Consider the following 17,485-nt stretch of genomic DNA (forward strand, 5'->3'; position numbering starts at 1 on the left):
TAAATCCTCCAGTCCTCTTCATAGATCCATATATTTTTGTTAGAGAACTGAATCCCTCAGAATTCAGAACTCTGTGAAGAGGCCAGATGACATCACCCTTGTTTTTGTAAGAGAATACCAATCTTTCAGGTAATTTTGAAGTTGCTTCTATTCCTCTTACTTCTTGAAGATCATCCAGCTCCAGCTCCAACTCAGAAATTTCTTCAATGTTAGCAATAATGAGATAGTCATCAGGATTTTCAGGTTCTTTCGGAGGTTTAGGAGGGTTAGCCATCCTCTTAGCCACAGACTTGACTTTCTTCTTTGGCTTGGAAGACTCTTGAACAAGAAAAGCTGGAATTGGGATATCTTCCAAGTCAATTGGCTCCTCCTTTGGCATTATTGGCTCATCATGGAAGTTGACATCTGGATGTACCACTGTGGTGTCCTTGATTGGATAGGAAGGCTTTGAGATAGGCTTTTCTGGCACTTCTTCTCTTCTCTTGGCTGCCTCAGGCATCTTAGTTTTATATTTGACTCTCTTTTTCTTTGGAGAAGATTCAAGAGGCAATCTTTTCTCATTTAAAAGCTCAGCTGCCAACTCCTCTTCCAGCTCAATAGCATACCTTTCATCAACCTCTATTTGATTCAAAGAGAGTTGAGATTCAAACTCCTCTTTTTCACATTCTCTGGCCACCTCTTCAGCTTTTGCAAATGAGTAGTGAGGATGGCCAGTTCCAATAAACAGCTTCTGGCCTTCTCTGTAGATGATGGCAAAATGAGCTTTTAAGGCCACATCTGCACAGTCTTTGTAACTTTTGATTTCTTGGCCCAAAAGCTTGTATTCATTTTTGTCAGGCCTGGCTAGTGGAAAGTAGATTGAGCTTGAGTCTTTTCCAGGCTTGGAGTAACCACAATTGTTTGGAAACAGAATGGGCTTGAACTCATTCAAGAATGATGGCTCACCCTTTTCTGTCTTGGAAGGAATAACAATCTCAGGTGTAATCACCCTGAGAATTGTGGTTGTGGTTGGAAAAGAGATTTGAGCTGTGGTGGCTGTAGGAGATGTAGAAGATTTCTTGCCCAGTTGAGCCACTCTCTTTGCAATAGAGTCCAATTCTTTCATCCTTGCAATCTTTTGCTTTTCTCTTTCAGTGTGGAAAGGAGGAGGAATTTGACTGATCAATTCTGCAGGAGTTGGTAATTCTTTCTCCCCCTTTTTGTTAGCAGCAAGTGTAGGGGATGGACTGGGAAGTGAAACACCAGAGGCAAGAAGAAGATGTTGAAGAAGTCCAGTCTGAATTCTTTGATGCTGCAACATCTCATCCATTCTAGAGTTTAAGATATAGACATTTCCTTCCAGAGCTTCCACTTGCTTTTCCAATTGGAGTTGTTTTTGCTCAGATTCAGAAAGAGCTGATTTGACATGAGCTGGAAGCTTTTCATCAATTTGTTTGGTCAGATCAGTCTTAACAGAGGCAATGAGAGAATTGAGATGCTCTATCTCATGCTGAAAATGGAGAGATTGATATTTGTGAAGCTTGAGATTGTCCAGAGCTTGACTGGCAATGGTGGCAGAGATGGCTGGAGAGGAGGATGAGCTTCCAGATTGTGATTGAAGAATGGTGGAGGCTTGCCTTTCCAGCTCCATGCTAACAACAGTTGCATTGGCAGACTGCATGGAGAGCCATGAAGGAAGAGAAGTTGAAGGTTGTTCAACAAGGGATTCCTCAAGAGCATCATTGAGGTCTTCATCACTATCATCATAATGAAAATCATCTCCAGCATTGGCAGGCAGAGCTGTAAATGCCTCCTTTGCTCTAAGCATAGAAGATGTAGTGTGAATCAGATTGAGGTGCCTCTCAGCTGCTTGATTGTCCAATCTGGCAAATTCTTGAATGGAGGACATCCCATGAGTAAAAGTCTCAGGGTCTAGTGAAACACTATCCAATATGGATCTGTATTCAGCTTGAAACTCTTGTTCACTAAACCCTTCATTGACACCTGCATTTCTCTCAATTTCTCTCTTTTCTTGCATCAAGGGCTCCCCTTGGCTCACCACACCACTTACCTCTCCCTCACTTACCCTTACTAAAGGGTCACTCTTATCCTCTCCTTTTTCCTGGCTAGAAGAAAATGCCAGACTCTCCACACTCTCTCCTTTTGCCAGCTCACTAGGCTGCCTCTCCACTCCATAGCTCACTCCACTCAATCCTAGAAGTGTTTGTGCTACCATGTGATCAACTGCTGTAGAAAAAGGTAAATTAATTGAAGTAGCAGCAGTTGTCAACTGATGAGGGACATCAGTTGAAACATGAGTAGAGGATGCATTCAACTGATGAGAGCTGTTAAGCAGATCAGTTGAAGGACAAACACTGTTCAACTGATGAGGGAGATCAGTTGAAGAAAATGAAGAAATAGGTTTAGAAGCTGTGATAGTTGAGTCTGTGGTGATTGATTTTAAAGGAAAATCCACAGAACACACTGTCACAGAAGAAGCAAGTGGAAGAGAAAGATCCAACAAATCATCAAAATGATGATGATCAATCTCAGATGGGGGCTTCTCCATGAAATCCAAAGATGGAGAATTTACAAGTGTGGTGTGAATTAATTCCACATCCACAGAAGAGGTTGGGGATTGTGTTTGAGTAGTAGAGATGGTAAGATCATAAATATGGGTGATTTGTTGAGATGAAGAAGGGGGCTGTGACTCCACATTTATTGGAGTCACATCAATCTGACTTTGAGAAGTTAAAGGCATAAAATCCAGAATGGATGCCTGTGTGTGTGCAGAGTGCTTAACTTTGTCACTTCTCATCTTCTTTCTCCCATAAGCTTTTATTGGTGAAGAAGTGGTGTCCCTCCCCCTTTTTAACTGTGTCCCTGGTTGAGGACTATTTTCAATAGCAACATCCTTTTGGGAGGATGCTGCTAGGGATGAGTTTAATTCCATATTAACATCTACAGTCTTTTGGGAAACTGCAGAGTGGCCAGGCTGGTCAACACACATCTCTCCATCCTTATTCTTAGGGCTTCTTTTATGTTCACCCTTTCCCTCCCCCTCACATCCTCCAATCACACTCCCCTCAGGTTTGTGTTTCTTGGATTTTACAACAGATGCCTTTTGGGAGGCATCTGAGGTTGGTTTAGAAGACTTGGTTTTAGAAGGTTTTGCCACTTGTGTGGACTGTTGATGGGCCTCTTCAACAGCCCTGATGGCAGAAAGCAAAGAAGTTGAGGGTTGAGAGAGAGTAGTAGGAAAGCCATGTACCTCCTTTTCTTTTCCAGCCTCCATTATTGGCAGGTACACCACCTCCAAGGAGGGGTATAAATTCATCCTAAAGAGGTCTTTAAAGACTCTCTTTTCCTGCACAAAACTGGGAAGCTTGGCTTCCTTGTTAGTAATAACTAGCTTTTTGCTGAGATGATTAGCTAGCATCATGAGAAATCTGACATAATAAATATTCCTAGGTCTACCAGTTTTATCACCTAGTTTCTCCCCAATTTCTTGGATCATCAAACCACCAAAGTTGAAATATTCATTAGTCAGGTACATGTAAAGCATTTGTAAAATCTGGGAAGTAAGTGCATTGAAATTACTAATTTTACCAGAAAATGCCTTAATAAAAGCATCACATAAATAACTCCATTCTCTCCTAAGACCCCTTCTTTCTATTTTACCTAGGGCATCAGTTGGCAAAACATAATTCATGGCATAAAGTAAATTAACCAACTGATTATCACTAGGCAAAGATAAAACAGTATCTTCAGGAATCTTAAAGCATGCTTTCATAACATCAGCATTGACAGAATGAATTTCATTATTGACAGAGAAGGTTAGAGTTTCATGCTCACTATTAAACTCTGCAGAGGTCCACATCTCCTCCACTATCTCATGGTAGATGGTAGGAGCTTCAAGCATAGCATAAGAGAGCTGGCTTGACTTGATGAACTCCATCATCCTGTGATACTCCTTCTCCTCTACTGCTTTGGTATCCACAAATGATGCGAAGTTGTTCTTCTCATAAATGAACCCACTTGGTGCAGTATACTTCTTCATTGGTGCCATTGTAGTTACAGAGAAAGCTTGAGGAAAAATTAGAGTTTGCTTTTGCACAGAGAGAGAAAAGAGCTTTAAGAATTCGAAAGAGTGAGATGAAAGGAAATGAAAATAAATTAAAACACTTAAATACTTTCTCAGGAAATTGCTGTGATTGGCTGAGAAATTACCGTTGAGAAGAAATTACTCTTATTGAACTCTACAAAAATTACACACACGATCGTGTGTATAAAGTAGGAGAGAGACAAAAGAAATTTCAACGGCTCAGATCTGATAATACTTTCAACGGATGAAATAAGCGCCTCTTTAAACTTCCTATTCAACTGATGAAGATCAGTTGAAAGCGTCTTCAACTGGTGTCATCAGTTGAATGAAAAACAACGCAAGAGGATATTGTTTCAGACATCAGTTGAAACAATTTCACTAGTTCATCAGTTGAAATATTATAGACTTTATCCAGAATTATAACTAATTCAATTTTGATAAATCAAAATTAATCAAATTCTGGCTGCCAAATTACAGAAAAATTCACTCTAAATTAGGAGAAATTTAACATACCTAATTTACTTACCAACCTTGTGAATGTGGATTCATCAAGAGGCTTTGTGAAAATATCTGCAATCTGTTCTTCACTTGGAACAAAATGCATTTCAACAGTACCAGCCATCACATGTTCTCTTATGAAGTGGTATTTGATGTCAATGTGCTTGGTTCTTGAGTGTTGTACTGGATTTTCAGTTATAGCAATAGCACTGGTGTTGTCACAAAATATTGGGATTTTTGAGAGATTTAATCCATAATCAAGTAATTGATTTCTCATCCACAATAATTGTGCACAACAGCTTCCAGCTGCAATGTACTCAGCCTCAGCTGTAGAGGTTGATACAGAATTTTGCTTTTTGCTAAACCAAGAAATCAATCTGTCACCAAGAAATTGACAGGTGCCTGTTGTACTTTTTCTATCAATTTTGCATCCTGCAAAATCAGCATCTGAATATCCAATTAGATCAAATCCAGAGTCTTTAGGGTACCAAATACCAAGATTTGGTGTTCCCTTAAGATATCTGAATATTCTTTTTATAGCAATAAGATGTGATTCTTTAGGATCAGATTGAAATCTAGCACAGAGGCATGTAGAAAACATAATATCTGGTCTACTAGCTGTCAAATATAAAAGAGAACCAACCATGCCTCTATAATTAGAGATGTCCACAGATTTCTCATTAGGACTTAACTCTAATTTGGTGGCTGTTGGCATGGGAGTCTTAGCTTCTTTGCAATCCAATAAATCAAACTTTTTAAGTAGATCATAAATGTACTTAGTTTGATTTATGAATATACCTTCCTTTACTTGTTTAACTTGTAAACCAAGAAAGTAGGTGAGCTCTCCCATCATGCTCATTTCATACTGACTTTTCATAAGATTAGCAAACTTCTTGCAAAGTTTCTCATCTGTAGAACCAAAAATTATATCATCTACATAAATTTGAACCAGAATAAAGGCACCATTTACATTTCTGTAAAATAGTGTTTTATCCACAGTTCCTCTGGAAAAATGATTATCTAACAAGAATTGAGACAGAGTGTCATACCATGCCCTTGGTGCTTGCTTTAGTCCATAGAGTGCTTTTAATAAGAAGTAAACATACTCTGGAAATTCTGGATCTTCGAAACCAGGAGGCTGACTGACATATACCTCCTCTTCCAGTTCACCATTTAGAAAAGCACTCTTGACATCCATTTGATAAACTTTAAAGTTTGCATGAGCAGCATAGGCCAGGAAGATTCTTATTGCTTCTAGTCTTGCAACTGGTGCAAAGGTCTCATTAAAATCAATTCCTTCAGATTGAGAGTATCCTTTAGCAACAAGCCTTGCCTTGTTTCTGGTGACAACTCCATTCTCATCCACCTTGTTTCTGAATACCCACCTTGTTCCTACAATTGTTCTGTTTTTAGGTTTGGGTACCAGCTTCCATACATTGTTTCTCTCAAATTGATTTAATTCTTCTTGCATAGCAAGAACCCAATCAGCATCTTTGAGAGCATCTTCTATGACTTTAGGTTCATCCTGTGAAAGGAATGCACTGTATAAGCACTCATCTTGAGTTGCTCTTCTTGTTTGCACAGATGCATTTGCATCTCCAATAATTAGTTCAAAAGGGTGATCCCTTGTCCACTTTCTTTGTGGTGGAAGTGATTGTCTTGATGATGTGGCTTCATTATTGAAGTTCAGGTTTCCATGTTGGAAAGCTCCCCCTAAATTTGACATCTCATTATTTCTAGACTGATTGAAACTTTGAGACATTCTTTCAACTGATGGTCCTTGAGGTGTTTCAACTGATCCCTCCAATGTAGTTTCAACTGATGCTTCAGTTGAATTTCCAATTGCAGTTGTTTCTTGCACCAGAGAGTCATCAGTTGGAATATTAATTCCAGGATTAAGTCCAACATTTTGAATAACATCATCATCATCATCACTATCATACAGATCACCTTCACCTTCATTTTCAAATCTGAGATTATCATGAAATCCTTCATCTGAGAATCCTTGAATCTTCTTATCATCAAAAACTACATGGATTGATTCCATAACAATGTTGGTTCTCAGATTATATACTCTAAATGATTTTCCATCAGAGTATCCAACAAAAATAGCTTCATCTGCCTTGGCCTCAAATTTTCCAAGATTTTCACCTTGATTTCTTAGAACATAACACTTGCATCCAAATACATGAAGAAAGCTAATTGTTGGCTTCTTTCCTTTGAAGAGTTGGAAGGGAGTTAGATTATGAGGTTTGGTAATTAGTGAAATGTTTTGAGTGAAGCAAGCAGTGTTCACAGCTTCAGCCCAAAAATAGGTTGGAAGTTGAGCTTCATTAATCATGGTTCTTGCAGCTTCAATAAGAGTTCTATTCTTCCTTTCAACAACACCATTTTGTTGTGGAGTTCTTGGTGCAGAGAACTCATGAATAATTCCCTCTTCTTCACAAAATTCTTTCATCACAGAGTTCTTGAATTCTGTTCCATTGTCACTTCTTATCCTTCCAACTTTGACATCTGGATTGTTGTTTAATGCCTTGATATGATTGATGATGATTTTCCCAGCTTCATCCTTAGAATGCAGGAAGAAAGTCCAAGTAAATTTTGAAAAATCATCAACAATCACTAAGCAATATTTCTTCTTTGAAATGGACATTATGTTGACTGGTCCAAATAAATCCATATGCAAAAGCTGAAGGGGCTTCACAATTGATGAAAGAGATTTGCTTTTGAAGGAGCTTCTCTTTTGCTATCCTAGCTGACAGGCTCCACATAATCCATCTTTAGAGAATTCCAGCTTGGGTAAACCTCTTACCAAGTCCTTCTTTACTAACTCATTCAAGGTTTTGAAATTTAGATGAGACAATCTCTTATGCCATAGCCAACTGTCATCTGAGCTTGCTTTGCTGAGAAGGCAAGTGATAGATTCAGTCTTTACAGAATTGAAGTCAGCTACATACACATTTCCTTTCCTTTGACCAATCAGAACCACATTGTTGTCATCTCCCTTGGTGACAACACAGGCTGCAGGAGTGAAATTAACTTTGTAACCTTTGTCACAGAGCTGACTGATGCTAAGCAAGTTGTGCTTAAGACCAGACACCAATGCAACTTCATCAATGATGACATTCTCTTTTGCAATCAAGCCATATCCCATAGTATATCCTTTGCTGTCATCTCCAAAGGTGATGCTAGGGCCAGCTTTCTCCACAAACTTTGTGAGCAGGGAGGAATCACCAGTCATGTGCCTGGAGCATCCACTATCCAAGTACCACAAATTCTTCTTGTGGTTTCCCTGCACACATTTTACAAACAGATCAAGTTGATTTTGGTACCCAAATTGCTTTGGGTCCAGATTTGTTAGTCTTAGCAATCTTTTCCACTTTCTCAACCTTTACCTTGGATTGAATTGATTCAATCTTTGGTTTTGGTTGAGAAATTGGAATATCAACTCTGTTTTCAAACACAGGCCTTTGAGGCATGCATACATTGTTCATTCCATGCAAATTTGAATGAAATTGAGGCATGTTAAAGGCATTAAAATAGGGATTGAACATATATGGCATGTTAGGCTGAGAATAAGGATTGTGAGGCAATAAACCAGGCATCATATTCATAGCAGATAAATTCATGTGAGGAACAGATGTCATAGGAATAGGCAAAGATAAATTAGGAGCAATCACAGTTTTACAGTTAGCAGATAAATGATTTACACTACCACACTTATTGCAGGTTTTCCTAAGAGCACTAGCATTGGGAGTGTAATTGGTGTGCTTGTTAACTCCTATTTTGCCATTTCTATTTCCTTTCTTCTTTTTAGTCTCCTCAGATTTATGCTCACTGGTATCCAACTTCTTCTTGTTCTTGTTACTGGAATTAAGAGTGTTATGAACACTATCACTGGTCTCAGAAGAACTATTCTCACCTTTAACAAAATTCTTTTTAACAGGACCATATTTCTTGTTAAGCTTCTTGAGAACACTCTTGTCAACTGATGAGTTTTTGTTCAACTGATGACTCTCATCAGTTGAGACTTTGTTTTTCAACTGATGATCATCATCAGTATTCTCATCACCTGAACTGTTCTCAAATATCTCAAGCACTTTCTTATTCCTCTTCCATTCATTCTCTACAAAGGTCTCTCTACCTTGCATGTTAATGATATTGGTGGAAACATCCCTACCAGATTTCCATTTGGCAATAATCTCTTGTTCCTTATCAAGCTGCTTTCTTATGATCTCTTCTCTTTTCAGAACAACCAAGAGATCATCCTTGGCTGTCTGACACTCAATTTTCAGCTTCTCAAACTCAATAAATTGAGCTTCTAAGACACTGTTTCTATCACTAAGAAAGGTGTTAGCTTCCTTAATTCTACTATTTTCCTTAGTAAGAGATTTTAAAGAAACATGCAAATGATACAATTCTGTAGACATTTCATTAATGGTAGCATTGCATTCATCTTTAGTTAACTCAACTAGATTTGTAGTGAATACCTGACTACTGCTTCCAGTGTTTTCTTCTTGATCTGTGGAGTTGGCCATTAGAGCTAGATTGACAAACTCCTCCTCTTCATCAGAATCATCTCCAGCTGCCCAATCATCCTTTGTGATGAATGCTCTTTCCTTTTGTTTGAGAAGTTCATAATATTTCTTTTTGTAGTCAATGTTTTCACTTGACTTCTTCTCAACTTTAGGCTTTCTGCACTCATTTGCAAAGTGACCTGCATTCCCACAGTTGAAGCACTTGAATTTTGATCTGTCTACCATGCTTCTATCAGACTTGGGATTGCCTTTAAAAGATTTTGCAGAATTAAAATTCTTTTTGAATTTCAGTTTGGAGAATCTTCTTGACATGAAGGCTAGATGCTCATCAATTCCATCACTTTCTTCACCAGAATCAGCTACTTCTTTCTCTTTTCTTCTTCCTTTGCTTGACTCTGAGCTCTCCTCTTTGACCAACTTCTCAGTTTCTTCAACTTGAGACTTTCCCTTGTCCTTGACAGTATCCTCTAGAGATGCAACTAGAGCCACAGATGAATGCCCTTTCTTTTGGCTTTTCTCAATCTCTTCATCTTGTTCCATTTCAAGCTCATAAGTTTTTAAGGTTCCATACAGTCTCTCTAGAGTGTAGTCTTTAAATTCTTGTGTATTTCTGAGAGAGACTGTCATGGGTATCCATTCTTTGGGAAGAGCTCTTAAGAATTTCAAGTTTGAATCCTTAACTTGATATACTCTTCCAAAGAGCTTTAGACCATTTAACAGTTTTTGAAATCTGTTAAATGTATCACTCAAACTTTCACCAGCCTTGAAATGAAATGACTCATATTGTTGAATCAGAAGCTGCATTTTGTTCTCTCTCACTTGCTCATTCCCTTCACAGATGGTCCTGATGGTGTCCCAAACTTCTTTGGCACTTGTGCAGCTAATAACACTATCAATCATTTCTTGATCCAAACCATTGAACAGAAGGTTCATGGTTTTCTTGTCCTTGTGCACTTCTTCAGTATCTTCTTGAGAATATTCATGGATAGGTTTTGGAATCATCTTACCTACCATGTCTTCACCATCAGCTCCCATACTTGTGCAGACCTTCATGGGGACATGAGGTCCTTTTTCAATGCAGTTCACATAGCTTTCATCAATAGACAACAGATGCAGATGCATTCTCACTTTCCAGTGAAAATAGTTGTCTTTGTCAAGAACAGGAATTTTCACTCCAGCATCCTTCTTTCCCATCTTTCTCTAGCAGTGTTGATCTTTTTCCCTGTTTGTTGGGAACCTGGCTCTGATACCAATTGTTATTTTACACCAACTAAGAGAAAAATTGTAGAAGGGGGGGGTTGAATACAATCTTTTACAAATTTAAAAGATTCAAGAATAATATACTAAGAACACAGTAAACAGAAAAACACCAAGTATTAAAAATACGGGTGGATTGAATGATCCACCCGTGAGATTTTATATCGAAGAATCTGTGGATTGTTTACAATTCGCACAGCTGCTGGTTCATCACTCAAACAAGTTCTAACTCTCAGATTTTTCTCTCAAGTAATTTGAACAAGTTCAACTGATGCTACTAACTTGGTTATATACTCCAAGTTTTACAAAGCTTTTTGGCTAGATTACAAAATGCACTCTAATCTGAGTTATCTGGAAGGAGAAATCAGAAGAAAGTGTTCGAATACCAAAAAGGGAAGACTTACTGCAGAACTTCTATATGCTTATCGTCTGAACTATGCGGCTCTGAAGAACAAGAGTCTTGAATCTGTTGAACGTGAACAACCATATCCACTGCCTCCTCTTGATCCTGAAACCCCTGATGTTGTGAAACCAGCTTCTGTGTCATACAATCCAACTTCCATCACTTTCAGAAAGTTCAAGAAATCTGAGCCTGAAAAGCTAACTCTTGAAGAAATTGGTGATTGCACCTCTAAGTGTATCTCTCGTGCAATTCGACAAGTCAAGTACTCAGTGATCAAAGAGGATAAAGCTGTACTCATTCCTCTACTTGAAATACTGAGAGTAAAGAAATGTACTGAGACTGCTCAAGACACCGAAAGAGTTCGTGCTCATCCTTCAAGACTAATGATGAAAGTGGAAGGAATGAATTTGAATATTCCATTCAAAAGGCTTAAGAAAATGAGGCACCTAACCTCTCTGGAGAAAATGCAAAGAAGATTTGAAACGATTCCTCCAGTAAATGCTTTAGAGGTTGGAGCTTATAACATCATCACATCCAGGATCAAAGAAATTGAGACGAAGTTAGATCAATTGAAAGCTGAGAAAGCAGCGAAGAAGAAAGCAGAAGAAGCCCTACTAAATGCAACAGCCAAGAAAGCAAGAAGAGATTAGCTCAGTCTAGAGGAGCAATTGGCCACTTGTATTTATTTTTGATTTCTGGAAATTGTAATATATAATCCAGATTGTAGTTAGTATTATTTCCTGTTTAAGTATAAGTGCTTTTTCTGTATCAGTTGAGTTATCCTCCTAAAGGATTTGCTTGTCGAACTCTAACAAACAAATAGGGCGAGATTGTAAAGCATAATGTAATATGTAATGTAATGTCGATAACTCAACAGTAGATTAAGAACAGGAAACAATAACTAAGTATCGTACAGGAATCTACAGAGTTGAAGATACGATTCAAGAAGTTGAAGGCAATCAAGATATCTGAGACGTACAGCAAATCACTGATAGAAGTTCATTTAAAATGTTCAAGCCTCGGTGAAGAATAAAGTCTAAGTGGTTTCTGATGTCAAGGTTGTCCAAAGATCAAGATTCTCAGTTCTGAGAGATTCAAGTACATCCTCTCTGATTATTCGTAATCAGATTCACTGAAGCAATACTCAAGTCTAGTGAGACTGATTAAGTATGTTGTCAAGAAAGGAAGACGGAGAATTAATTCTGTATTAGTCGTTCGTGAACCAGACCAGTGCACAGGACGTCAGTACGTGTGAATTGGATTCGAAAGATTCAGTCAAGGATAACTTAATCAAGTCAAGGCAAAGCATCCTCCAAGTTGACTAGTAAATACTTGTATGTATATATGTGAAACATATATATATATGTATAAGTGTGCTAGCCTGTTCTGTTTTGGAACAAGGAAGAAATGGAGCAAGGGAGAAATTTAAATATAATTCCTCCTTGCGCCAAGAATGGAACAAGGAAGAAACTACTATTTAATTCCCTCCTTGCGCCAACTTTTAACCAACCAATTCTTCCTTGCGCCAATTGGAACAAGGAAGGAATTATCTTCCTTGCGCCAATTGGAACAAGGAAGACACTGGTTTGGTTGCGCCAGTTTATTAAACAATTCTTTTGAATTGTTTTAATGGAACGAGGAAGGAATTTCCTTTACTGATTTCCTCCTTGCGCCATTTAATTTATTTAAACAATTCTTTTGAATTGTTTTGGCGCAAGTTAAAGGAGGAGCAAGTTAGATTGGAGCAAGGAAGCCAATACAAGGAACGAGGAAGCTTTGCTCTAATTGGTTGAAAGCTTCCTTGCGCCAAGAGCAAGCACAAGCTGAGTTTGTCCCCCAAAGTCTATAAATAGAGCTTTGTGTTTTCATTTGAGAACAACTACACACTTTGTAAAGTGCACACAATATACACATTCTCGAGAGCAAGTTAGAATATCGTTTTAGTCGAGAGTTTGTATTAGAGTGTTTGTAGTCTCTGCAGCCGACATTCGTGTTGGAGTTTGTAGCATCCGAGGATTATTTTTAATATAAGAATATTCCCCGACTTGCTGGAGTTGTTCATTTACGATTGATTTAACTGGACTTAAACAGTAATATTCCGCAATTCAATTAATTCGAAGAATTTGGTATAGACGTATTCAACCCCCCCCCCCCTTCTACGTCTGATTGAACCTAACAGGTATCGAAATGGTCACTGAAGTGGCATAAATATCAAATAAGTACCTTTAAGTATGAATTCAAGCACTAAATATATTATTTATAAAATTTTACACATTATTTTTGAATGTTATCAAAACCAAGTAAAAGGTTATAACTTCTAATATTTATGAAAATATATTTAGATTTTATCAAGTTTATTTATTATTTATTTTTAATTAAAACAAAGAAAATAATTATATAATAAAATATAAATGATAAATAAACTTGATAAAATATAAATATATTATTTTAAATACTAGAAATCATAATTTTATAGTTGGTTGTGGCAACATTTAAAAATAATGTGTAAACCTTTATAAATAATATTTTTATTGCTTGAGTTCATATTTCAAGTTATTTGTTTGATATTTATGGTGACTTTAGTGACCATATTGATACCATTTTGAGTTAAATGACCTACTTGATACATTAAACTCACTTGAGTGATCAACTTGATAATCAACCCTAACAAGAATTGGTGCTACAAATTTAATATATAACAACTTATTCACAGTGATTTCATAATTTAATAAATAGCACATTTAACCCGAAATATACCGAATATATATGCTATAGGAGAAAGGGAATGCATAATAAGAACGCGTGGCGTACAAGAAAATGGAAAGCAGACAAGGAGAACAAGAAAGACATGATTTTCAATATGGACGCCTCGTTACGAACGTCCCAGATTTTTCTTATTTTCATTAACAATTCATATTTACAGAGAGCTCATCCGAGATTTCGGTGCCTGAGGTGGAGACACCGAGAAGCAAAGCCAAAACTAAAGCTAAAAAACGTTGGGGGACTGTGCTCCGCTGGATTCCTACTTCTACTGATCATATTATTGCCGCGGAGAAGCGCCTTCTTTCTCTCGTTAAGTACGTTCTCTTTTTGTTTATTAGATTTTGGTTCTTTGTCCCTCTGCATTGCAGAATTGTTGATCACATAATATTAGCTTTTACCAATTTGGTTGGTTCCAAATACTAATATTTGAAAAAGGTTTCCTACTGTGCTACATTGGGTTTTCTTTCTGTTGTAATATACATATCATATGTTGGGGGTCTCTGTGTTGGCAGATAAAATTAATTTGGAAACAATTGATTATTATATGAACTTTGATTGTTCAATTCTGATCTTGATGTCTTGCTTGTTGATGGGCTTCAACACCAGGACTCCTTATACACAGGAAAAGGTTAGCATTGGCTGTGGACCCCAAGGATCTAAGGTCAAGTGGTTTCACTCTGTGAGCAATGAACCAAGATTCATCAACACGGTCACTTTTGAAAGCAAAGAGGACGCTCCCATTCTTGTTATGGTTCACGGATATGGTGCCTCTCAGGGTTTCTTCTTCCGCAACTTTGAATTCCTTTCCAAGTATTTTAAAGTCATTGCTATCGATCAGCTCGGGTAAGGATCAAGTTCGCTTCATTCATTATCCACTGTCATATGTCATTACACATAAATACATAATTAAACAGTAAACTTTCTCATTCTGTGTTGTAATTTGTACGCATTAGTCATTGTTTCTAGGAACTTATTTCAAAATTTACATCATTGTGTCATATTTGGACACCTAGCTTTACCATGACATGATTTCAATTCTTAAAGCATACATAATATACAATGTAAACAAATTGGTAGTCTTCATGTTTCAGCTTAATATGCGTAACTTTTTCTATTCAGTTGGATCTTGAACTTTTACTTCTATAATTGAACCCACTTCAGATCTTGAAAGTATGTGGCACAATATATGAAGATGTTATATTTATGTAAACTGCAGCTCCTTCCTGTAGTTTCCTTCATAAAAACTATGTTTCTCTTAGAGTGAATTTCTGATATAAGCTGCAATTCTTTTGTTGTGACATCTCAAACTTATATTTTAAGAATGTTTCTTTGTGCAGAAGTTCTTTCTGGCTAATTATTTCATTTCTATGCAGTTGGGGTGGATCAAGCAGGCCTGACTTCACTTGCAAAAGTACTGAAGGTTGGTATTATCTTCATCCACTACTTTTTGTGATTAATGTATCATGGAAATTGTATCTTCTCCTGAACTTTTTAAAAAATTAGTGTTACTAAAACTGTTTTCTTTAAACTTCAATCTGTGTGATGGTAAAGCTCAGATCATGTTCAACAGATTTGGACTTACTTCTTAGACCTGATCCTTAAATTGTAATACATATGGAGATCAAGTTGGCATGCCTAAGAATTTTATCAAATTTAATTAAGAAAATCTGTTTGTTTAGGTAAGATCAGCTTGGCTTGCTTAAGAATTTTATCAGATTTGAATAAGAAAATTTGTTTGTTTAGGTAAGATCAGCTTGGCTTGATTCAAAAAAAGCTTGATCACAAGATTGTTTATCAGATGCTCAACTCGGCACACTGTATTATGGCGCCCTAATTTTTGTTGCTTACTCTAGTGCGATATAATTTGACATGCAGAAACTGAGGCATGGTTCATTGAGTCTCTCGAGGAGTGGCGCAAATCCTCGAACCTTAGCAGCTTCATTTTGCTTGGACATTCATTTGGAGGCTATGTAGCAGCTAAATATGCTCTGAAGGTTATTATATTTATTTGTTAATGTTTGAATTTGTTTAGTAGGGTTATGAGTTTGAATATACCCTAAATGATAATCATATTTATTTTTGTAGTATCCTAAACACATACAGCATTTAATTCTAGTCGGCACTGCTGGTTTTTCATCGGAAACAGAGCACCGGTCTGAGCAGTTCACAAAATTCCGGTCAACTTGGAAGGGGGCTATCATAAACCATTTGTGGGAGTCAAATCTTACACCTTCGAAGGTTATCAGGTTATTAGCTTCTACTGTGATTGCTGCAGGGTGGCCATTTTGTATTTGTGGATAATCCAGTCGGTGTCCATTCTGCTGTCTTGTATGTTTGCCGCAGGTTCTTCTCACCTCATCCAAGCAATATAATTCCGGAAGGTTTGGCATCTGTGTAAATAAAAATAGCTTATGTTGTACTAATCATTGTGTACAAATAATGCTGCAACAGTCTTACATTCTTTTGTAACGAGCTCGCCCTCTTTGTGGCGTGGCTCTGATATCACAATGTACAGAACTTACATTTTATCTGAAACAGAATGGACCAATTACAGTTGTGTGATAGTTGTATTTAATACCCAAACGGCCCCATAATTAGATCTTTCTATATACTTAAAACAAAAGAATCCGCAAACAAAGAACATGTCAATCTCACATCTGATTTCACACATAATTTTCTTAAATTTATAATGTATATATCTTCTCTTTCGTTTTAATTAAATCATTTGCTCTTTCCACTAATTATTTCACCTCCTCATCTTATTCTATTGTAAAATATTGGAAAATTACCTTTTTCTGAAAATTCTTTTGTAAAAATATGGAAATTGCATTTGCAACCGTATGTGCAACTACTAACAATCATATATGCAATCACAAACGCGACTTTGATAAAATTCGTTAAAAATTACATTTAGTTACATAATAAATTACAAGTGGTTGTAAATATTGAAAAATGAGTGCGTGGCACTCACAAAAGCAACTAGAAAATTAACTAAAACAAATCATAAAATCAACTAAACGCGCCTAATAAAACAAAAGAAGCCTTGTAAGCTGGAGACAACAAAGCTTTTTACAAACACTATAACACTACGGCAAATGAGTAAAGCTCTGGAATTTTTTTCCCACAACAAGAAGATTTGCGGAAATACTAATTTCTGATGGGAGGCATTCAAATATATTTGCAAGGATATTTATGAATTAACATCTCGACCAAGCAACAAGATTTCAACAGAAACACGCATATGGATATGGTGCATGTACTGTAAGGACCAGCCTTCTGTGCAATTTTAAAAAATTTAGAAAAGGGTAGTTGGGTCAATACTCTGAAGGAAGGCATGAGTAGATTAGTAAAAGGATAAACCAAAGAGTTACTGGGCCATTTGTGTTGCTTGTGCCTTGTGATCCACAGACTAACAGACAGATGAAGATTGTAACTGTAAATTTGTATCTCCCATACATTTGAAATATGAATACGCAAATGGCAAGTCATACACAATTTTATTACGTCATAACAAGTATGTCATCCAATTGTGTTGGTGTGATGTAATCAGAAAAGCAAAATGCTGAGAGAAATAAGAAAATGAATATGAGAGGTCATGTGCGTTGTCAGGCTACACTTGTACGGGTTCGATTAGTAGGGCCGGGTACTGTACACCTATTTTAGGACAACATGATTAATGGACTTGCTAATACCAGTAGTTTTCAGTCTTGTGACTTGAGGAGGAACGAGTACAAGAATAAACGCATGCCCCTCTCTGTTGATTTTATTGAATTTAATTATCTTATTTTACTTTCAGGTGAATACTTTCCCCGCTCCATCTCATTTGTAAAAATATTAATGGAGAGTTGAGAAGGAACGAGCACAAGAATAAATGCACGCTCATCTCAGTCAATTATTGAGTTTAATTATCTCATTTTATTCTTCGAATACCTTCTAGGCTCC

The 17,485-nt window shown here is 37.0% G+C and overlaps 1 protein-coding gene across 1 annotated transcript; it reads left to right on the top strand.

Moving 5' to 3' along the window:
• Positions 1–13,693: 13,693 nt before the first annotated feature.
• LOC135151377 (1-acylglycerol-3-phosphate O-acyltransferase-like) lies at positions 13,694–16,111 on the top strand (the record flags this gene model as incomplete). Its single annotated transcript, XM_064089797.1, has 5 exons — positions 13,694–13,857; positions 14,150–14,386; positions 14,917–14,963; positions 15,419–15,537; positions 15,629–16,111. Coding segments are annotated over 5 exons (783 nt in total), but the record flags the coding sequence as incomplete, so codon positions are not given.
• Positions 16,112–17,485: the final 1,374 nt, after the last annotated feature.

Source organism: Daucus carota, chromosome 3, assembly GCF_001625215.2.
Source record: "Daucus carota subsp. sativus chromosome 3, DH1 v3.0, whole genome shotgun sequence".
Classification (NCBI taxonomy): domain Eukaryota; kingdom Viridiplantae; phylum Streptophyta; class Magnoliopsida; order Apiales; family Apiaceae; genus Daucus; species Daucus carota.